The 23,183-nt window shown below is 36.5% G+C and overlaps 2 protein-coding genes across 6 annotated transcripts; one reads left to right on the top strand and one right to left on the bottom strand.

The window, feature by feature from the left end:
• The first annotated feature begins 478 nt into the window (after window positions 1–478).
• On the top strand, window positions 479–15,582 carry LOC110728930 (putative pentatricopeptide repeat-containing protein At1g12700, mitochondrial). Of its 5 annotated transcripts, none has more exons than XM_021908596.1 (4): window positions 479–3,045; window positions 3,125–3,182; window positions 3,440–3,497; window positions 14,427–15,582. In XM_021908596.1, exon 1 carries the CDS (start codon window positions 628–630, stop codon window positions 2,479–2,481), a length of 1,854 nt encoding a protein of 617 aa, XP_021764288.1. In that variant the 5' UTR covers window positions 479–627; the 3' UTR covers window positions 2,482–3,045; window positions 3,125–3,182; window positions 3,440–3,497; window positions 14,427–15,582. The 5 variants fall into 5 exon arrangements, with proteins under 5 accessions (XP_021764288.1, XP_021764287.1, XP_021764289.1 ...); XM_021908595.1 differs by having other exon boundaries at window positions 3,125–3,319; XM_021908597.1 differs by lacking the exon at window positions 3,440–3,497.
• Window positions 15,583–18,150: 2,568 nt separating this feature from the next.
• On the bottom strand, window positions 18,151–18,882 carry LOC110729031. Its single transcript, XM_021908732.1, has one exon. It carries the CDS (start codon window positions 18,880–18,882, stop codon window positions 18,151–18,153), a length of 732 nt encoding a protein of 243 aa, XP_021764424.1.
• Between the last annotated feature and the right edge of the window lie 4,301 nt (window positions 18,883–23,183).

The following is a 23,183-nucleotide window of genomic DNA, read 5'->3' as shown; positions in this document are numbered from 1 at the left end:
CATTCACATTAGATGATATGGAGTAAAAAAAAACCTTTATTTGCATAAAGTATTTTAAATTGCTCCATGTAATTGGACGCTAAGCGCCTAAGCATAAGAAAACTCACCAATAGTTACACATTAAGACATTTGATTTAAAAGGGGTGGGATGATTTTAGATAGACATTACTAACATTTAAAACAATACTAGTATATACGAAGCACCTAATAAGATCTAAGTTGCTTACATTTTTATTGATGTACATAAGGGCTAGCCCCGGAAAAAATAAAAACAATCTAAGGAGGAATAAAATGTGGCAAAACAACACTTACTGCATCATTATGCAAATACAATCTAAATTAGGGTTTTTTTTAGATACTCCTGGATTAGCAAAGCCAATTTGCAACTTTGTTTCCTTCTTTGTAAATGTGCTCACTTCTACATTTTAGATTAGCGATAACTTTGTAACAATTCGCAATGTGATATCATCTTGTGTATAAGTCAAACGGTTACCATTAATTTAAAATAGAGGAAACACCAAATCGGGGTTACATTGTTTTTTTTAGTTCAACACTTCAACTTCCCTTGGCACTATCATTTCCTCTTTCGCTCGTTTGTGGGCATTGTGGCGCTGCTAACTGCTATTCATGGCTTTCATCATTCGAAGACGTTTTTCTGATGCACCATCAATGGCAGCTTCTGCAATAACGGGTAACAAGCTTTCATCTTTATTTCATGTAGATCCTTCCGAACTTACTCCCAGAAAAACTACTCTAAATTCAATGTCTCAATCTGAAGAAGGTACCCAATTGCTTCAATGGTTAAGTACTACTTGCAAATCAGGCAATATCACTATAGAAGCAAAATCTTTATTTGATCATATGATTCATTTACACCCCACCCCACCAATTTCGTCTTTCAATTGTTTGTTGGGTGCTATGGTTAAAAGTAAGCAATTTCATCCTGTTATTTGCTATTATAAACGATTGAATTCAATTGGGTTGATTCCCAATTTTATATCCTTGAATACTGTGTTGAATTGTTATTGTAGTATGAAATGTACTAGTGCTGGGTTTTCGGTTCTAGGGTTGATTTTAAAGAAGGGTTTTAAGCCAAATGTGATGACATTAAACTTTTTGGTTAGAGGGTTGTGTTTGGAGGTCAAAATTGGTGAAGCTGCTGGTTTGTTTAGGAAGATGGTGCATTTGGGTTGTAAGCCAAATGTGGCTACTTGTGGGATTTTGATCAATGGGTTGTGTAGGACGGGGAATGCCAAAGCCGCGTTGCGGTTGCATCGAGAAATGGGGAATGGGAAACTTGGTTTTGGTTTTAAACCTAGTTTAGTGTCTTATACTGCTCTTATTGATGGTCTTTGTAAAGCAGGATTTGTCCATAAGGCGAAAACATTGTTCATGGAAATGAAATCCGAGGGTATTTCTCCCGATGTTGTGGCTTATAGTTCTTTGATTGATGGGTTTTGTCATTTTGGGACATGGAAAGAGGCAATAGGAATTTTTAACGAAATGTTGGACCAACGTATCCAGCCTAATGTGGTGACGTTCAATATGCTCATTAGTGTGCTTTGCAAAGTTGGCAAAGCAAAAGAAGCGAAAGGACTGTTGGAGAAAATGAAGGAGCTAGGTGTGCTTCCTGATGTGTTTACACATAACACACTTATAGATGGCCTCTGTTTACTTGGTAATGTTGATGGTGCAAGAGAAGTATTTGACTTATTAGCAAGTAGTAGTGATGGTTGCGATGTAATTAGCTACAATACTTTGATGAATGGATATTTTAGAAACCGGAACGCAGATGAAGCAATGAAGCTATATGAAGATATGGTTAGTAAAGGAATTAAGCCAACAATTGTAACAATGAATACCTTGCTAACTGGTCTTCTTAGAGGTGGAAGAGTTGAGGATTCTGGAAGAATATTTGGTGAGATAAGAGATCTTGGCCTCGCACCAAATTCAGTTACCTATACCATATATTTGGATGGGCTTTGCAAAAACGATTGCCTTCAAGAGGCATTGGAACTTTTTAATACTTTAGAAGCTCGTGGTTCTAAGCTGGAAGTCAAGACCTATAATTGCCTCATTGATGGGCTTTGTAAAGCGAAGAACTTTGAAGCTGCCAAAGAGCTGTTCTCTAGATTACCATCTGTCGGTTTGCAACCGACAACTGTAACCTATGGAGCCATGATCCATGGGTTATGCATGGAAAGCAAATTAGAAAAGGCTTACAGTTATTTTGGAGAAATGGAAGAGAAAGGTTGTGCCCCTAATGATTTTATATTCAATACCCTCATGCATGGATTTTGTAAGAAAAATGAGAGCAAGATGGTGGTGGAGCTTCTTCAAGAAATGAAGAAAAGAAAACTTTCACCAGATTTATTCACTGCTTCTATATTGGTAGATTTACTTTCTAAGAACGAAGATCATAAGAAGTTGCTCAATATGCTACCAACCTTTCCCATGCAAGCATCAGCAAAAAAGTCTTGATGATCTGACTAGGCTACAAAATTCTTTCTCTTCTTACTTCTTTGAAAGTGAGATTTGTCTACAGAGTAGCTGCTCTCTATGGCAGATTTGAGCTTACATTTAACAGATTGCCATGGCCCACCCACTCACATACCTAGGAAGCTGATTCTTATTTCAGTAGTCTTGGTGACTTCAATTGTAATATGTACACACAGGCAGTCATTTTCTGGGACAATTTGAGCACATCTGGTAGGGTCATAGGGTGGTACTTGGTAGCACCTGTCTCCTTCGTAGTATGCCAGTTTATTTCCTACACGCTTTCAAGTTGATACTAAGATTCCAGGACGAGCAGCACCACTAACAAGGTTGAGGATGCCCGTTGCTCTTACCTCTGTCAATTGTAGGCTAAATATAATCTCATTTGGATGCATATTAGTTCTTTGTAAAGCCATTGGTCCTATGTAGCAGTGAAAAAAAAATGGAGGCAAAGTGACCGAGAACAATTGGAGGCTGCCTATTTTCTTGCCTGAGTTGGCGTTACATGATATCAAGCTGTGATGTAGATTATCGCTTGTCATTCTGTAGGTATGAAAGTTTTTGGCTTTCCTCACATGATTATCATGATTGTAAATGGATGTGGGCTTTACACTTCTATATGTACCAGAGACTTGCAATGTGGCCCATGGAAATCATGCTATGAGAACAACTGCTTGATCAAACTTGTAAGTTTACTGGTACTTTAAGCATAAATGAATCTCATTAATATTTTCATTTATGACAGATATTTATCAATCTTAGTAGACTCTCTGCACAATCAAACTGATTCAGGCATTCCCTATGCATGTATTGCTCGGATCTTGTATGTTCATTTTAATTTTCTTTTTCTTGCAGTTATATCTTCTATATGAGTTGCATGGTCAGCCTTTTAATGCGGCTTAATTTTTTTATTTTTTTATTTTTTTTTTTTTTTGTGCTGCAGCTGTAGCAGCGAGTCTAAAGAGAGGAATGTGAGGAGTATGGTGATCAAAGTAGCATAGGTACGAACTCTAAGGTTCACAAAAAACAAGTCTTACAAATATTGTTATGCAAAAAAAAAAATCTTTAAGTTATTGCTGATAGAAATTTACAGTAGCCCAAGTGGCCTCAGTGGGAACCACAATCCAGAAAATGTTCAATAATGAATTGGTTTGCCTTTACCCTCATCCTTAGTTTACCTGGAAGAAGATGTTAGTATTAGAATGAAAAGTGTCTTTAATGGCCTCTTAAGAATTCTTTCAAACTTAATTAAAGCTTAACAATTGCTATAAGCTATACAATAGTGAATAGTGTGCATATAATGATATGAGATTGCATGTAAAGTCTAGGCTGGCCCTTTGGTAATGAGAGTAAGTAATATTGTTTGTTAGCTTAACTATTGTAAATATTTGTCATGTCACGTGTCATGTGAGGTGACAAAGTTTTGCACTGGTTGTCACTGGCCTACCGTAACTAGAGCTGTCAATAGGTCTGGTTTGGGTCGGGTAAGAGTAGGTCGGGTCAACTCGGGTTGGGTCAATTTGGATTAATTCCAAAACCTTTGGATTCGAGTCGGGTTCGGTTCAAGTCAATAATTTGCGGGTTAGAATCAGATCGGGTCATTCTCGAGTTTGAGTCGGGTTCGTTTTAAGTCAATAATTTGCGGATTATAATCGGATCATTTTCAAGTCGAGTCATTCTCGGGTTCAAGTCGGATTCGGTTCAAGTCAATAATTTGCGGGTTACAATCAGTTTGGGTCATTTCCAAGCCGGGTCATTCTCGGATTCAAGTCGGATTATGTTCAAGTCAATAATTTGCAGGTTACAATCAGGTCGGGTCATTGCTAAGTTAGGTCATATTCGGGTTCAAGTAACTATAAATAGATAATTATTATTTTTACCAAACTAATTATTTCCTTTGATTATAATATATATGACAATATACTAGGGAACTATAGTTTATAATTTAGGAAGATAATTATCTCCTTTGGCCATACAACAAATATATACTATATTTAACTCTTAAATTTGAGGATGTTGCTCTTTTCTTTTGGTGCCTGGACCGACTTGGTTTCCCTAGACAAAATGCTTTGATCAACAATAATAATGTGGTCTAAATTGCATTTAAAGTGATTTGAAATCGGGTCAGGAACAATTTGGGTTGAATTTAGGTCGGGTCAATAACAAGTCATGTTAGTATCGAGACGGGTTAGTAACAGATCGGGTTGAATTTTTGGGTCGGGTAAGTAATAGGTCTGGTAAAATTCGGGTTGGGTCAATAACAAGTCGGGTTGAATTTGGGTCTGGTCAATAACAAGTCGGGTTGATTTCGGGTCGGGTTAGGAACAAGTCGGGTTGAATTAAGATAGGGTTAGTAACAAGTTGGGTTAAATTCGGGTTTTGATGGGTTAAATTGAGTTAGGGTCAATTTCGGTTCAAGTCAGGTTCGGTGCAAGTTAATTAAATTGGCCGTTGTAAACCCGATAAATCGGTGCAAGTTTAAAACCGGTAAATTGGTTGTTTAACAACAAATTGGATGGTTCCACACAACCAATTGGACTTCCGTAGGGTATTAAGGACCATGGTTAACATTTTGGCAATTTTTATTCCGGGCAAAAAAAGTAAAAAAAGTCCAAAATTGAAGGCTAATATCCACGTTTTTTGAGGATTTTGAAAGTTTCGGGCCCGGTGTCGAAAAGCTTTGAGATTTTAGGGAATACATCTCGGGGTCATATAATGACGTTTGGAACCATATATGATCATTATATGTTGTCATAAATGTTCGTTGTAGGCTTCATTTAATGAAATCGGTGCAAATTATAAACCGGTAAATAGGCCGTTCAAATTGGATGGTTGCACCCATCTAATTGGACTCCCGGAATGTAATAGGGACCATGGTAAACATTTCAGCAATTTCTATTTTCGGACTAAAAAAGTAAAAAAAACTCCAAAATTAATGGCTAATATACACGTTATTTGAAAATTTTTGGAAGTTTTGGGGCCCGGTGTCGAAAAGTCTTGAAATTTTAGGGGACACATCCAATGTGTAAAAAAGCTCAAGGCGCGCTGAGGCGATAAGGGATATGCAGCACCTTGGTGCGCCTCATTGAAGTGAGGCGCACTATATAAACACTTGAAAAAAATTGGCAGAATTTTGCTTCAGGTGCGCCTTAAGTGCGCCTCGGGCGCCTTAGGTGCGCTTAATCAAAATCGCCTCGCCCAGGCCAAAAAAAGCGCTTACCCCCTATCGCCTTGCGCCTTTGCGCGCCTTTTCATACACTGGACACATCTTGGGGTCATATAATACCGTTTGGAACAACGTTACAAGGTTCGCGGTACGTTGCTGCGAATCGCGACCTGATTTTCTCGTACAGGAACACGATACAGGCGCGACTCAGTTCGCCGGTGGTCGCGACTCAAGTCGCCAAGAAAGTCACGTGATGATATAGGGGATTTCAATTTTCTTTATCATTTTTTAAAATTCCACTACTTTTAATTTTCCATGTAAAGTTAAATTGTTACATTATTATACTAATATAAAAAATAATTGGATAGATGACAATTAATTTAGAATTTTAACTTTTTTTTTTTTTGAAAAAGAGTAAACGTTATTTCACTTAAAAAGTACAGTATTAGATTTTTAAACACAACGTACCCATCGTACCGGATTCATACATGGTAACGTACCATGTATCCGTTTCTGTACCGCGTTTCGAATCGTACCTCTTACCTTGTAACGTTGGTTTTGAACCATATCTGATCATTATTTGTTGTCATAAATGTTCGCGGTAGGCTTTAGTTAATGAAATTGGTGCAAGTTGTAAACCGTTAAATCGGTCGTTTGAAGGAAAGTTGGATGGTTCCACCAACCCAATTGGACTCCCGGAGAATATTAAGGACCATGGTAAACATTTCGGCAATTTTTATTTCCAGGCGAAAAAAGTCTAAAATTCCAAAATTGAAGACTAATATTTATGTTTTTTTGAGAAATTTTGGAGATTTCGGGGCCCGTTGTCGAAAAGTCTTGAAATTTAAGGGGACACATATCGGGGTCATATAATGCCGTTTGGAACCATATCTGATTATTATTTAAAGTCATAAATGTTCGTGGTGGGCTTGGGTTAATGAAATCGGTGCAAGTTGTAAACCGGTAAATTGGTCATTGAAAGGCAAATTGGATGGTTCCAGCCATCCAATGGGACTCCCGGACGATATTAGGGATCATGGTAAACATTTCGGCATATTTTATTTCCGGGCGAAAAAAAGTTTAAATTACAAAATTGAAGACTAATATCCACGTTTTTTGAGAAATTTTTGACGATTCTGGGCCCAGTGTCGAATGTCTTGAAATTATAGGGATGAAATCATATAATGTCGTTTGGAGCCATTTATGATCATTATATGTTGTCATAAATGTTTGTGTTATGCTTGATTTGATGAAATTGGTGCAAGTTGTAAAACGGTAAATTGGCCGTTTAAAGGCAAATTGGGTAGTTCCACCTACCCAATTGGACTCCCGGAGGGTATAAGGGACCATGGTAAAAATTTCGGCAATATTTATTTCCGGTTGAAAAAAAATCAAAAAATTCTGAAATTGAAGGCTTATATCCATGCTTTTTGAGAAATTTTGAAGGTTTCGGGGCACGATGTCGAAAAACTCTGAGATTTTAGGGAATACATCTTGGGGTCATATAATGACGTTTGGAACCATGTATGATCATTTTATGTTGTCATAAATGTTCGCGGTAGACTTTATTTAATGAAATCGGTGTAAGTTATAAACCGGTAAATAGGTCGTTTAAAAGCGAATTGGATGGTTGCACCCACCCAATTGGACTCCCGAAGGGTATTAGGCTAGGAAGCACGGGTACGACAGTTTTAGGCCGTTTCCCGTACCGGGGACGGTTAGGGGACGGGTACGGTACGGGGACGGCAAAACTACGTCCCCAGGGCGTTTCCAAAATTTTTGGTACGACTGTAAATTTTGGGTACGACCCGTGCTAAATCTGGGGACGTTTCGGGTCCGGTTCAGCACATTTTAGACGTCCCCAAGAGCAAATTGAACATTCTGACTTTCAAAGCCCAAGCCCAGTTCAAAAAATAATAAAAAAAAAGAAGGGCCCAAATAAAAAAAAAAAAACTACTTACTCATTGAATCTAAGGGAGCAGGGCTAGGGCACTCATTAGTCATTATAGTTTCTCTTTGAAACCTTAAGACTGAAGTAGCCGACCACCCACCACTCCATCTGCTCGGCAGTGCCGCGGTGACATGTAAGTTATCTGATTTACATCCACAATAACCTTCGTCTCGCTTCAAGAAATTTCAATGAGTATGGAGATGATAACACGAAGATGTGGGATGTTGGTGGAGATGCATGTGATTCTATGGAGGATGTGGGGTTCTCACTTGATGAGCCCGAGTTGGAAAACGAGTTGATTATTGTAGAATGATCTTTGTTTATTCACATGCTTTTGTCAAAAACTTTAATCTTGAATTTGTAATAATGACTTATGTATGAATTTAATTTTCTATATTTTTAGTTTTTTTTTTACCGTACCCGTTTTTTACATTTTTAATTTTGCCGTTTTCCGTCCCCGTCCCCGTACCCGTTTTTTGTCCCCGTGCCCGTTTTAGTGCCTCTTACGTATTAGGGACCATGGTAAACATTTTGACAATTATTATTTCTGGGCGAAAAAAGTCTGAAAATTACAAAAAATAAAGGCTAATATTTATGCTTTTTGAAAAATTTTGGAGGTTTCGGAGCCCGGTATCCAAAAGCCTGGAGATTTTAGGGAATACATCTTAGGGTCATATAATGTCGTTTGGAACCATATATGATCATTATTTGTTGTCATAAATGTTCGTGGTAGACTTGAGTTAATGAAATTTGTAAAAGTTGTAACCTGGTAAATTGGTCGTTTAAAGGGAAAATTGGATGGTTCCACCAACCCAATTGGACTCCCGGATGATATTAGGGACCATGGTAAACATTTCGGCAATTTTTATTTTCGGGCGAAAAAAAGTCTAAAAATTCCAAAATTGAAGACTAATATTCACGTTTTTTGAGAAATTTTGGAGATTTCAGGGTCCGGTGTCGAATAGTCTTGAAATTTTAGGGGAGATGTCTCGGGGTCATATAATGTCTTTTGGAACTATATTTGGTAATTATTTGTTGTCATAAGTGTTCGTGGTAGGCTTGAGTTAATGAAATCGGTGCAAGTTGTAAACCGGTAAATTGGTCATTTAAAGGCAAATTGGATGGTTCCACCCACCCAATGGGAATCCCGGACGGTATTAGGAATTATGGTGAACATTTCGGCAATTTTAATTTCCGGGTGAAAAAAAGTAAAAAATTACAAAATAGAAGACTAATATCCACGTTTTTTGAGAAATTTTTGAGGATTCGGGGCCCGGTGTCGAAAGTCTTGAAATTTTAGGGGATACATCTCGAAGTCATATAATGCCGTTTGGAGCCATTTATGATCATTATATGTTGTCATAAATGTTCGTGGTAGGCTTGATTTAATGAAATCGGTGCAAGTTGTAAACCGGTAAATTGGCCGTTTAAAGGCAAATTGGGTAATTCCACCCATCCAATTGGACTCCCAGATGGTATAAGGGACCATGGAAAAATTTCGGCAATTTTTATTTCTGGGCGAAAAAAAGTCAAAAAATTTTAAAATTGAAGGCTTATATCCATGCTTTTTGAGAAATTTTGAAGGTTTCGGGGCACGGTGTCGAAAAGCCTTAGAGATTTTAGGGAATACATCTCGGGGTTATATAATGACGTTTGGAGCCATATATGATAATTTTATGTTGTCATAAATGTTCGCGGTAGGCTTTATTTAATGAAATCGGTTCAAGTTATAAACCGGTAAATAGGCCGTTTAAAAGCAAATTGGATGGTTGCACCCACCCAATTGGACTCTCGAAGGGTATTAGGGACCATGGTAAACATTTCGGCAATTATTATTTCCGGGCGAAAAAAGTCTAAAAATTTAAAAAATAAAGGCTAATATCTATGTTTTTTGAGAAATTTTGGAGGTTTCGGGGCCCGGTATCCAAAAGCCTAGAGATTTTAGGGAATACATCTTAGGGTCATATAATGTCGTTTGGAACCATATATGATCATTATTTGTTGTCATAAATGTTTGTGGTAGGCTTGAGTTAATGAAATCTGTGCAAGTTGTAAATTGGTTGTTTAAAGGGAAATTGGATGGTTCCACCAACCCAATTGGAATCCCGGATGATATTAGGGACCATGGTAAACATTTCGGCAATTTTTATTTTCGGGCGAAAAATAGTCTAAAAATTCCAAAATTGAAGACTAATATGAGTAATATCCATGTTTTTTTTGAGAAATTTTGGAGATTTCGGGGCCCGGTGTCGAATAGTCTTGAAATTTTAGGGGAGATATCTCGGGGTCATATAATGCTGTTTGGAACCATATTTGGTCATTATATGTTCTCATAAGTGTTCGTGGTAGGCTTGAGTTAATTAAATCAGTGCAAGTTGTAAACTGGTAAATTGATCATTTAAAGGTAAATGGGATGATTCCACCCACCCAATGGGACTCCCGGATGGTATTAGGGATCATGGTATACATTTCGGCAATTTTTATTTCCGGGCGAATAAAAGTCAAAAATTACAAAATAGAAGACTAATATCCATGCTTTTTGAGAAATTTTTGACGATTCGGGGCCTGGTGTCGAAAGTCTTGAAATTATAGGGGATACATCTCGAAGTCATATATTGCCGTTTGGAGCCATTTATGATCATTATATGTTGTCATAAATGTTCGTGGTAGGCTTGATTTAATGAAATCGGTGCAAGTTGTAAATCTGTAAATTGGTCGTTTAAAGGCAAATTTAATAGTTCAACCTTCCCAATTGACTACCGGAGGGTATTGGGGATCATGGTTAAAATTTAGGCAATTTTTTATTTCCGGGCAAAAAAAAGTCAAAAAATTCCAAAATTAAAGGCTTATATCCACGCTTTTTAAAATTTTTTGGACGTTTCGAGGCACGGTGTCGAAAAGCGATGATATTTTAGGGAATACATCTCGGCATCATATAATGACGTTTGGTACCATATATGATAATTTTATGTTGTCATAAATGTTCGTGGTAGGCTTTATTTAATGAAATCGTGGCAAGTTATAAACCGGTAAACAGGCCGTTTAAAGGCAAACTGGATGGTTGCACCCATTCAATTGGATTCCCGAAGGGTATTAGGGATCATGGTAAACATTTCGACAATTATTATTTCCGGGCGAAAAAAGTCCAAAAATTCCAAAAATAAAGGCTAATATCTATGTTTTTTGAGAAATTTTGGAGGTTTCGGGGCCCGGTATCCAAAAGCTTAGAGATTGTAGGGAATACATCTTAGGGTCATATAATGTCATTTGAAACCATATATGATCATTATTTGTTGTCATAAATGTTCGTGGTATGCTTAAGTTAATGAAATCTGTGGAAGTTGTAAACCGGTAAATTGGTCGTTTAAAGGGAAATTGGATGGTTCCACCAACTCAATTGGACTCCCGGAGAATATTAGGGACCATGGCAAACATTTCGACAATGTTTATTTTCGGACGAAAAAAGTCTAAAAATTCCAAAATTGAAGGTTAATGTCCACGCTTTTTGAGAAATTTTGGAGGTTTCGGAGTCTGGTGTCGAAAAGTCTTGAGATTTTGGGGAATACATATGGGGTCATATAATGTCGTTTGGAACCATATATGATCATTATATGTTGTCATAGATCTTCATGGTAAGCTTGAGTTAATGAAATCGGTGCAAGTTGTAAACCGGTAAATTGGTCGTTTAAAGGTAAATTGGATGGTTCCACCGACCCAATTGGACTCCCGGACGGTATTAGGGATCATGGTAAACATTTCGGCAGTTTTTATTTGCGGGTGAAAAAAAGTCAAAAAATTCCAAAATTGAAGAATAATATCCATGCTTTTTGAGAAATTTTGGAGGTTTCAAGTAAAGCTGTCAATTCGGTTAAACGGGCCGGGTTTGGGTCGGTAAGAGTGGGTCTGGTCAATTTGGATTAATACCATAACCTATGCGGGTCAGATTTGGGTTGGGTCATGCTTTAGTCGGGTCACGTCAGGTTATACTTCTTATCGGGTTTGGGTCGGGTTAATAACAGGTCGGGTTACATTCGAGTAGGGTGAACAATAAGTCGGGTTTAATTCGGGTTTTCACAGGTTAAAACGGGTTAGGTTAATTCTCGGGTTCGAGTCGGGTTTGGTTCAAGTCAATAATATGCGGGTTATAAATCAGGTTGGGTCATTCTCGGATTTGAGTCGGGTTCGGTTCAAGTCAATAATTTGAGGGTTATAATTAGGTCGGGTCATTTCAAGACGGGTCATTCTCGGGTTCAAGTTGGGTTCGCTTCAAGTCAATAATTTGCGGGTTATAATCAGGTTGAGTTATTTTTATAAGTCGGGTTATTCTCAAATTCAAGTCGGGTTATGTTCAAGTCAATAATTTGCAGGTTACAATCAGGTCGGGTTATTTCCAAAGTGAGGTCATGTTTGGGTTCAACTAACTATAAATAGATAATTATTATTTTTATCAAGTTAATTATTTCCTTTGACTATAATATATATGGCAATATACTAGGGAATTATAGTCTATAATTTAGAAAGATAATTATCTTCTTTGACCATACAACAAATGTATACTATATTTAACTCTTAAATTTGAGGATGATTCTCCTTTCTTTTGCCTTGGTCTCCTTGGAAAAAATGCTTTGATCAATAATAATAAGGTGGTCTAAATTGCATATAAGGTGATTTGAAATCGGGTCAGGAACAATTTGGGTTTATTTTAGGTCGGGTCAATAACAAGTCGTGTTGATTTCGAGTCGAGTTAGTAATAGATGGGGTTGAATTTTTGGGTCTGGTTAGTAACAGGGTCTGGTAAAATTCGGGTCGGGTCAATAACAAGTCGGGTTGAATTTGGGTTAGGTCAATAACAAGTCGGGTTGATTTCAGGTCGGTTTTGTAACAGGTTGGGTTAAATTCGGGTCGGGTTAGGAACGGGTCGGGTTAAATTCAAGTCAGGCTAGTAACAAGTCGGTTTAAATTCGGGTTTTGACGGGTTAAAACGGGTTTGGGTCAATTTCAGTTCAAGTCGGGTTAGGTTTAGGTCAATAATTTATGGGTTACATTCGGTTCGTGTCATCTCCAGGTGAGTTCATATTCGGGTCTCACATACTCGGGTCAACTCGGGTCTAGGGTTGGTTTCCGGTCAGGTCAGATCAGGTTTGGGTCACCATTTTTTCGGGTTCAGATGGATCGGTTAATAATCGGGTTTGAGTTGATATTTCGGGTCGGGTCAACTTTTGACGGCTCTAACCATAACCCTCCTTTATCTAGGCTTGGGACTGGCAGCGGGAAACCCACTGGCTGTCACTGTAAATAATACAGATTTAAAAGTCTGATTGATTGTAAGAACACTGAGATAGTATTCCTCATTTCTGTTGATTGATGTAATATAATGTTCTCTCTTGGAGCTTCTATTTAGCTGCAGTTCTCCAAAATTCAAAGTTTCTCAGGTGGCAATATGTTAACCTGGCTTTTTTTTTTTTTTTTTTTTTTTTTTTTTTTTTTTTTTTTTTTTCTTGCAAGACCTTGTTTTACCAACTTAGAAAATCAGAATTTGCCTGCACAATGAATTGCTTCTGGACTGTCTGATGTCCATAATTCGCTCGATGTCTGGGGCTATTGAGGTTCTAGAAAGAAACAAAAAGGCCATGAAAATGTTTGAACTGATATTAAGTAACTGGAGAGGAGACCAACTAAGAGCCTAGAGGGTTCAAATAGCCTGAAGTGTCTTTAGTTCATGGTCACTTTCTCGAGCAGAGTCACTTTTGTTGCCAAATTGATAATATCAAAGCCTGTGTGATTCAACTAGAATTTGAGTGGTGTTAGATAAAGTAAAGGAATGTATTCTATCCTCTTATTAAAGCTGTTTGGTTATTTTTCTCTAATAATTGATTCCTCAAGCTCTGTTCTTTACTCCGCTGCCTTTGCATGACTCTGCTTCACATCCTTTTGCATGTCACCAACCATCATCCTCTCATCTGCTTAAAGTCATACTATCTCTAATAAAGATAATTACTGCTCCTTTCTCCTTGATATTATAATTGATGTAATGTCAACCATGGTTGCTGGGTCTGGGTGTGGGGAATTCATCAACTCTAAGGCCAGATGTGGGCCATATGGTCTTTTAGTGGTGATGGACTCAACCCTTGATCAACTTGCTTGGTGTTGTCGGTATTGTCTATGATTCGTTGCAATTTGGTGTGATATTGTGTTCTCTCTTTTCCCTTTCCTCCCGAGGATTTAATCTTTTGTCTCATACTGATTTTCATTCATAATATTCTTGTGTGATAATCTAATTAAAGATTTCATGCTATTTTTTTTATGTTGTTTTCTGAGGTGTAATCTAGAAATTGTGTAAATTGGCTGTGTTGGTCACATGAGAGAGGGGGAGTGATGCTATGGGGGGAGTGGCTTTTGTGACCTGGGTTTGGAATGCATCATGCAATGGAGACATTGTGTTTTAAACCTTGACAACAGAGTCTAAAATTGAAAGTTTGAACAGGCACTGAATAATAAAGTTTATCACTTGCACCAAAAAAAATAATAATAAAGTTTATCATTCCATTTCCAAACTTAATAATCATCCATCAAACAGCTTTTCAGAGTATTTGTAATTGATTTCAGAATATTTAGTGCAGTAATGTGCATGGTGCGATTCAATAATGCCAAAAGTTTTTATGAATTACAATGGCCGGAAGAATTTTATACCGGATGCCATTTTCTTAGGCCTCAGCCAGTTGAATGACAAATGCATCAGTTTATAGATAAGCGGTCTTATTTAATTCGTATTCATAGATGCACAAAATGACCTTGTTTTCTTCTTTGATGCAGCAACCTCTTTTGAAAAAAACCAATAGAGAAGATCAATTTGCTTTTAGCTGCATTGGGACAAAGGGGTAGCAAATTCCCTGATGTCTTTGAAGATCTGCATGCAAATGCTTACCAAAGATTTTTGGTTGTGTGAGGAGGGAGGTTTGCAGTTTGGCATATGCGGAAAATAACTTCTGGGTCGAGAAAGGCAGTGTTCCCACTGACTGGATATCTTTCAGCAATGTCAAGCGAGTGACCTTGTATGTTGTATCATAGGCATGCCTGGTGATTTATTTCGGAAATGGTGACATATATGGAAGATTCAGTGTGCTCAGGTTAAGGGTAAATTTTCCGTGATCAAATTTATACTGTAAACATGTAATAGATCTCCCAGACATGCTCAAGAACATGGACACTGGACAGCAGCAGTAGCATGGACAGCTGAATCTAGAGAACTTAATCATTTAAGAGAAGTGGAGAGAATCCATGCAAGCACTTCCAATCAAGCTGAAGGGATGGCTATGCTCAAAGCAATCAAGGGAATTCCGGAGAACTTTGGTAATATAATTATAAATACGGATTCTCAGCAGGTTATTCAAGCTCTGCAGGACCGCAGTAAGGCGGAGGAGGAGCAGAAGCATCTCATCAAAGATATCAGAGAGGCTGCCAGCAAAAGAGATTTCGTTGTTTGTATAAAAGTGGATAGACAATCAGTCCAAGAGGCTCATAATCTAGCTGTGGAATGCAGAAGATATGGGTAATTCGAGAGGACTACTGTCTATCTTTGTAACCACTGCCTAAAAAAAAAAAAAAAAACTGCTTGACACAATGACACTGGTGCAGAAACTGCGGACTACTGTCTATCTTTGTAACAGTATACTATAACATTCTCAATCTGTAACTTTCCAAATTGTGCATTGAAAATCTTCTTGTATGCCTATATTATGATGTTGCCTGGAAATTATTTTGACATTTATCTCATTTCAGTGGAATTGACTGCTCTTTAACCTTATAACTAAAATTACAGCCACACCCCAGCACAGCGCTGGAAGCTGCAAAATGTTTTGTGAACAACTTGAAAAATCAACTAGAAACCAAACACAAACACAAACACGACCCATTCATACAATCGTCAACTCTTGAGACGTACATGCCTGCAGTCTCAGCAGAATTCTTTTTTGGACTGATATTGTTGTAGTTAGCATATCCAAGACTTAAACTCTGCAAGTTTATGAGAAGTTACTGACATTGCAAGCCTGTCAATCTGTCATATCTTCCTATGATACATAATACATCTAACATAATGTTCTTGTACTTGATTATTATTGTGTGATTTAAATTTCCTTCACATTGTGACAAACAAATTAATTGCTATGTAACGAAAAACAAATCATGTTTTCTGCTCTTTTTATATATGAACTTCCTGAAGAACATGACCCACATGTATCATTACTAGTAAAATTCACATGCAATTGACAACTTTCCTTGTATCATTCGAGCAATTTCTGTTTCAAATGCATGGAAGTTGCAAAATATTAAGTAGAAAAGTTGGAAAAAAACAGCTTATTTATTTCATATTATTTGTACAATATTAACAAATACATATTTTAGAAAAAGTAATGTAATATGCTAATTAATCAATAAATTATGTTTATATATTAAAAATTCGAAGTGCTTGTTTTGAAATGAAGAATGTATTACGAATTTTCTAAGATGGGTATGATAAATCAATCAATTTGTTAATGCTTTAATTTTACCTAACATACTACGGAGTACTATATAATATGTGTGCATAACCTTATAACATACGTACCTTGGTTTAAAATGCCTACTGTTTTATCATTAATAAAACAAAAACATGTGTTTTCAAATTAAAATCTGTAAAAAATACTTGAAATGATTTGCTTTCTTTTGCAAAATAATATGAAGTCAATCTCACAGCTGACAAATTAGATTAATTAAAAAAAACAAAAATTGTCCACAATTAAAGCTACAAGATTCAAAGTCCATATATAACAAACAAAGTACTACCTCCGTAAACGGTTATCTGCAACATTTACCAAAAGTAGGTGCTTCATATTATGTGCAACAAACTGATATTTTTCCATTTTTGGTTAAATTTTAACATCTGAAATTACGAAAATGCCCTTTAAAAACACTGATTAAAACTTAACCTACTTTCCTAATCTTATTACTTATCCCTATAAACAATCAATCTACCCTAATGATTCCCACCAAAATCCCCTCACTCACCTCATTTCCCATCATATTCAATTCATCTCCCCACCTACCCTCTTCAATGAAGCTTCAACAACCTCCATTAATGACGCTCTCTAACTTCTGGAAAATGTTCTGGAAGGCTTCACTTTGCATCTGGTGTCGTTTCGTTCAAGCGACCCTCATTCTCTCTCTTATCCTGATTCCCTCTTTCCCTCCGTTGGTTGAAACCCTAAAATTTCTAGATCTTTGTGCTCATCTACATCTGTCTGTCAAAACCCTAAAATCATGAGTCCCCCAAACAACAGAAAACAAGATCAGGATGTTATTGCAACCTACAAATGTCAACGACGAACTGGGAAGATGAGGCTAATTGGTACGCGTACGGCTATGTACCTGGATATGAAGCGTAACAATCGTGGGGGTTCAAAGCTAACCCCATACGAGTCTGATGATGAACGTGTTGGGTCTAATGCTTCAGATCTGGGCAAAAAGGGTGAGGTTTTGAGCAAAGAGGCTCCTGATCTTGATGTTGTGAAGGGCGATGGTTCTAAAACCCCTTCTGCTGCCCTGCCGCTGGAGAAAACCACATCAGAAGTGGTTGTTGTGGGTAGATCTACCCAGATCTTGTCTGGCCGAAAAAGGGAGCGTGCAGAGTCCCCTGATGATGGTGCTGCTAAGATGAGTGGGGTTAGCAACCCTTCCACCTAAGCCTGTGCATAATTCAACAGCGTAACAATGTTCTATCCCTTCAATCAATTTTTTTTTTGTTTTTTTGTTTTACCCTGGTTTGTGTTATGTTGTTTTACCCTAGTTTGTTGTGAACTTGAATGCTATGGTTGTTGGGATATGGTTGTTGGCTGTTTCTGGGGACATGTTGATTAACCCTGATTTCTGCTATGTGTGTGTTGGTGTTGTTGATTTATGGGTAATGGTGTTGATCATGCCAATGAGTATAATTTATGTGTTCTGCCAAATTGTGTGTCCCCTGGTTTGTGTGTACATTGGTTTCTGTTATGATGGGCATGGTGTTGTTGCTATGTGGGTGATGATTCTTCTGTTGAGTCCCACTTTGAGTCCCCCTGTGAGCTGCCTGTGCCCATATGTATTTGGAGTCCCAAGATATTGTTTGTGTGTTTGAGAGATCTAAATGATGAAGGGACTCATTTGATGCATAAAATTCATAAGTTGGTATTGCTCCAACAACTTCCATTGTAAGTTGTTGTTGAGGTAACCACTGTGCAATTTCTGTGAAATATCATAACACCTTCTGATAGACTCAGTTGTGTGTGTGTGCATCATAGAATTGAAGTAAACAAGACACAAATGAAGTATAAAATTTATCAAAAGCTTTTACATCTTAAAAGGATAGTAGTCTTGATTGCCCTACATTCACAATAAACTTGTTTTTGATAACAAAATACACCTAACTATAGAGTCCCATACAAAAATCAAAATAAACTACCTTGCATTCAATGGTTATGTGTGGCAGTCTGACTTGGTCCTTGCTACTTTGATTCACTTGTGTTTAGTCTGCATCCACCTGCATGGCTTCATCTTCCTGATTCACTTCACCTGCTGGAATGAAAATGGTGTTGAGGTATTCAACAGTTTGTTGAACCAAACCCCTGTCCACTTGTAGCACTTCAGGTAGCATGCCCAGTCTTTCCAATCTTTTCTTCCCTTTGTGTGGGGGGCTGAAATTATTCCCCCCTTGGTCCTTCAGTATCTCTTCCATACAGCATTGTAAAGTTATCCAACAACGTTTGTTCAACACTGGGTTGAACAACTCATAAGCCTCTGTTACCTTCTCTATGAGTTCCTTTAGATTTCTAGGAAATGATTGGTATTGAATTGATTGTATCACATTAAACAACCCTAAATCTAAGACATTCAAATCAGGGGATTGAGCTGGTTGATAAATGAATTGTATGTTGAAACCATTTGATTGACATGCTTCTTGAAATTCATCATCCCTAGGAATTTGGTGTGGTCTGGCATTATCCCACTGAATCCATACATCCTTAGATAGATGGTCTAGCCATTTGCTTTTAATGGCAGGAATTACTTTAGTTAAAAGCATTTCCCTTATGGCTTCCTTGTTAACATTATGTGTAGCCTTCACTTCCACTACCCCTGCTTCTCTGTTTTTGCTTTTTTTCTTTGTTGTGCTCTCATAAACAAAAGGGAAAATTCCATATTTCCCATCATGTTTCAGTCCTCCATGGTTGTCAAAGATTGGCTTCCCTATAGCTGCCATGAACATCCCTTTGATCTTGAACCTCCTGGACTATTGGCACCTGTAGGGGTTTGGTTCATTAGGCAATAGATAGAATGTTCTTGTATCTGGGTTCAAGAAGAACCACTTCTCATCTATGTGCACTACCTGCTGCATGTCAACAAAATATGGGTCCTCATTTTGAGTAGCAGGCAACAGATGCCTTAAAACCCATTTGAGTCTTGCTATTTTGTGGTTGGATGATAATGCTGGATGATTGGTGCTAGTATGTGTTCTCAGCCTGCCTTTTTTTTTTTTAATTTGTGGATGGTTGTATGTGAAATGTTAAGAGCAGCCCCATAGCTTCTCTCAGTGACCCTTTTATATAGTGGGGCAGACTGCAGAAATTCATCTGTGTATTCTGTTGGTTTTGGTCCTGTTTTGCCAAGTTTCTTGCTTCTGACATCTATGACATTCCCCACTTCCACTTGGGCTTTGATGTCTTTGAATAGTCTGAGAATAGTGGACCTGTGCACATTGAATTTCCTGGCTGTCTGTGATACAAAACCCCTTGGTATTTCCCCCCCTGTAGCTTCAGTAGATACTCATCTACAATTTCCCTTTTCTTGGAAACTGTGAGCTGTTTTCTGCTTGTTGGTTGCTGGGTTGCTTCATCATCTGGACCAGTGTTGTCCTGGTACTGAGCCCCTTCCATGCTGCTTGTCTGACTATGTTCCATGTTGCTCTCATCATTGAGTATGTGGTGAATGCTGAAAAATTCATCAGTTGAATTTTCTGCCATGTTGCCTATGCTAATTTATCTGAGTTCCCAGGATGCAGGACTGCTTATGAAGTGGGCCGATTTTGAAGCGCTGTGCTGATTTGCTGCTAATCCAGTGCTAATGATGTAGGAGTAATTAGGTTTAGGTAGAAAATGAAGTGCTAACTTTTGTGAACAATGAATGTTGTAATTTGGAAAAACATTTGAAATGTTTGTTATGAATGCTTGTACTAAGTAACAATGTCTGGCTGGTGGGTTATATACCCCCTGTTTTATTAGCCAGCAAATTCAGGTAAGAGGGAAAAAATCTGGGTGAATTTTGAAATTTTTAAAAGTTGGCACAAAATTTTTGGGGGGAAAATTTGGCCCCAAAAATTGGCAGCCTCTCTCTCCTCTTTTAAAAAAACCGGGACCCCTTCCTACACTTTTAATCACTTTGTACTTTAAGCATAACCCACTTTAAACAACCCACTAAAAGTTTTGCTTAGGCCTCCGTGAACGGTACCATTGTTGCAGATAACCGTTTACGGAGGTAGTAATTCTTATTGACTCTTAACACTTCTTGCAACAGCTCACCCTTTGACAGAAGATCAAATGTTCACATTTTCTTGAAACTCAAAACATAAAAACCCTGAATAAAGATAAATAAATAAACAAAATAAATAAATTCCAAAGCCAAAAAAATTATTGTTAATGCCTTTTTAGAATTATAAAATCACCAAATATATTCACACCTTAACTGAAGAAGATGAGAAGACCACATTTTGGACTTGAAAAAAGAATGAAACCACACTTTGATTAGTAAAGGAAGCATAAAACATTGATTTTGTTAAAGAAACTCACTTTATATGTTTTGCTCAAAATAGCATGCATCTGCTAATGTTGCTAGTAAGGTTGTGTACATTTGAACCTTCTTAGAACCTACCAGTGGTGTAGTAGTATGCACCATATGAAGATTAACCTACATGTGTATGTTGAGAGGAATGAAGCCTGGTCCGAAATCATTCATATTAAAAATATATCAATAACTGAAAGACTTCGAGCCAAACAACATTACCCTCAACCATGATTCACAATAAGGAAAAGTTTGAGTTTGAGTTTGAGTTTGAGTGTGAGAGAGAAATGGAATGAGAATGAGAATGAGAATAAGGTCTACTATTTGTTCCATGCATTATAATCTATCAATATTATTCAAGTTGTAAATTAAAGGTGTGAAGTCCGTCCTCCCTTTATATGTAAGAATAAGTTCTTTTTTTTTTTATTTGTGACACATGAAAATAAGTCCACTTTCTACAGCACCTCAAAAAATGCCTTGTTCACACGCAAAAGTACGTTATTCTGACTTATTGTTCACATAATTAGTTAATTATTAATTAAATTACTAGTTTGACTTCATTTCTTTTGGTTGTCACTAAACGATAAGTTGGACTACTTCATTTGTTACATTTACATTACTAATAGTTAGGTAATTTGTACCCTTTTCCCAAATAAAACCAGTTTTTCTGTATATTGGACCGGTATTCTATGCACCCTTCAATTGAAAAATACTTATGGACGGAATAATTATAAGAAGCAATCTTTTCAAGAATGATGAAAAAGTAAAGGAAACAACTGTATTCAAACAAGAAAGTTTAGAAGGTTATTAAAAAAGATATTTTTGACATAAAGAAATAATTTATAATTTTGTATGAATTATTAAGAAGAACTTGTTTATTGTACGTATATATTAATATATTTATATTTTTTTCCTGAATAGTACATATTAATAATATGATAAATCATGGTTTAAAGAGCTGATATTCAATTCAATGTTACAATAAGTAAATTGGCCAATAATATAGACCTATTCATTAATATGTTTTTGTACCAAAACCAATTAGAGAGTGTCAATGATGATAAGAATTCCAATTTAGACTAAAGGTGTAGATTCCCTTTGTGGCAATATAATTGCAATCCATTCCAATTTAAAAAATATAACTCCTAATTATATAATTTACTACCCTATATTATAGTGTCACTATCATTGTTAAAATATTAATAGACCCTTTAATTCAATTTCAACAAAATGAGGTCTACTTAATTGCTAATTTCAATTATCTTTTGACGGGCTATCAATCTTTTTTAAGGAGAAGAACCATGTATTTGGTAAAATTTAGGTCCTGTTCTCATTGATTAAACTGAGCTGAACTGAACCTATTAGAGTTGAACTGAAGTAAATGAATATTTTAAAAGAGAAGGAAATCAGGAGCTGAACTGAATTGAACTGAACTTATTAGAGCTGAGCTGAACTAAACTAAATTGAAAATAATTGCATGAGAACAAGCCCTTAATTTAGAGACCTTCCGCTTATTAATGACCAAATTTTATATAACCTTCTATTTCATAATCCATTTGCAGTCAAAGTATACTTCTACCTTAATTCCGTATTTCCATTCCAATTAATCAATTAAAAAATAGTAGTCATGCAAAAACTTGTATACAAAAGTTACATCATGGTACAATATACAACATATTTAGTCACTTGAATTTATTTAAATTTAATTAATTTGCATGTGCAAAGAGGTGATGAAGTTTATCATATATGACGTAAAATAATAAAATACACCTATTATATACAAGTACAAGACTTACTTGATCGGTCGAGGAGGTAAGTTGTATGTCTTCATAGCTAAAAGGAATAAAGGATGAATGAAGAGCACATAAGAATCCAATAATAATACAAATTAAATATAATTTCAGACAAAAACACATGTCTTTATATTCAAAGTTAGACTAGTATACTTGTATAACATAAGTAAAAAATACATAAAGAAATTTTAAAAGCTATAATATCTACTGTTATTTTCCATTTTTTTTCCAGACTTTTATCCTGTAAGCCTTTTACCTCAAAAGGGCATTGAAAGGGTTAAGCTTGGCATTTAAGCTTGGCATCAAATTAGCTCTCCATCTCTTTACTCTAGTGGGAAGTAAAAGATATATTCTTTTTATTGCAGAATCAAAATATTATATTAATTGACATTTTTCTTAACTTATTCATAAAACAAAGTTATGTCAAACCTTTCAAAAGTACTGTGAATTATTTCCTTTAATTTTTGTTGTGCTCATTTTTCTAGATTTTATTTCAAACCCACTAATCAAGATTTCAATGACATAAAATTTTTTGCTTAAAACAAGCAAACAAATGATGATATTGCTTTATTTTATAAAAAAGTCATGAGGTGAAACTGACCTAACTTATCTAATTTCTAACAATAATAATTAATTTAATAGGTTTGATTTAGAATTGTTACTCTTCTATAAATTGTTTTAAACAACCATGTTTCCTTTATAATGTCACCCGATATCAACTAGAAATCTCCCCTTTGCGAATAGAGACCTCCATATACGATTTGGTAAAAATAGATATATATGTTGTATACAATACTCGTTGTCTTTCGACAAGTTTAAACTAAAGTCCATTATAGTTCAAGTTGGAACTCACCTTGTGATTTTGAGGTCACAAGATCGAGCCCCACCAATTACTTTTGCTTGGGAATATATAAATTTCCTTACCTCCCCCCCC

The sequence above is a fragment of the Chenopodium quinoa genome, unplaced genomic scaffold (assembly GCF_001683475.1).
Source record: "Chenopodium quinoa cultivar QQ74 unplaced genomic scaffold, ASM168347v1, whole genome shotgun sequence".
NCBI classification, from domain to species: domain Eukaryota; kingdom Viridiplantae; phylum Streptophyta; class Magnoliopsida; order Caryophyllales; family Amaranthaceae; genus Chenopodium; species Chenopodium quinoa.
Note: the sequence above shows the minus strand (reverse complement) of the source record. Positions and strands in the feature narration are given on the sequence as shown.

Coding starts and splice junctions, on each gene's coding strand:
- LOC110729031 (XM_021908732.1), bottom strand. CDS start 18,882: ATGGCAGCTATAGGGAAGCCAATCTTTGACAACCATGGAGGACTGAAA.
- LOC110728930 (XM_021908597.1), top strand. CDS start 628: ATGGCTTTCATCATTCGAAGACGTTTTTCTGATGCACCATCAATGGCA.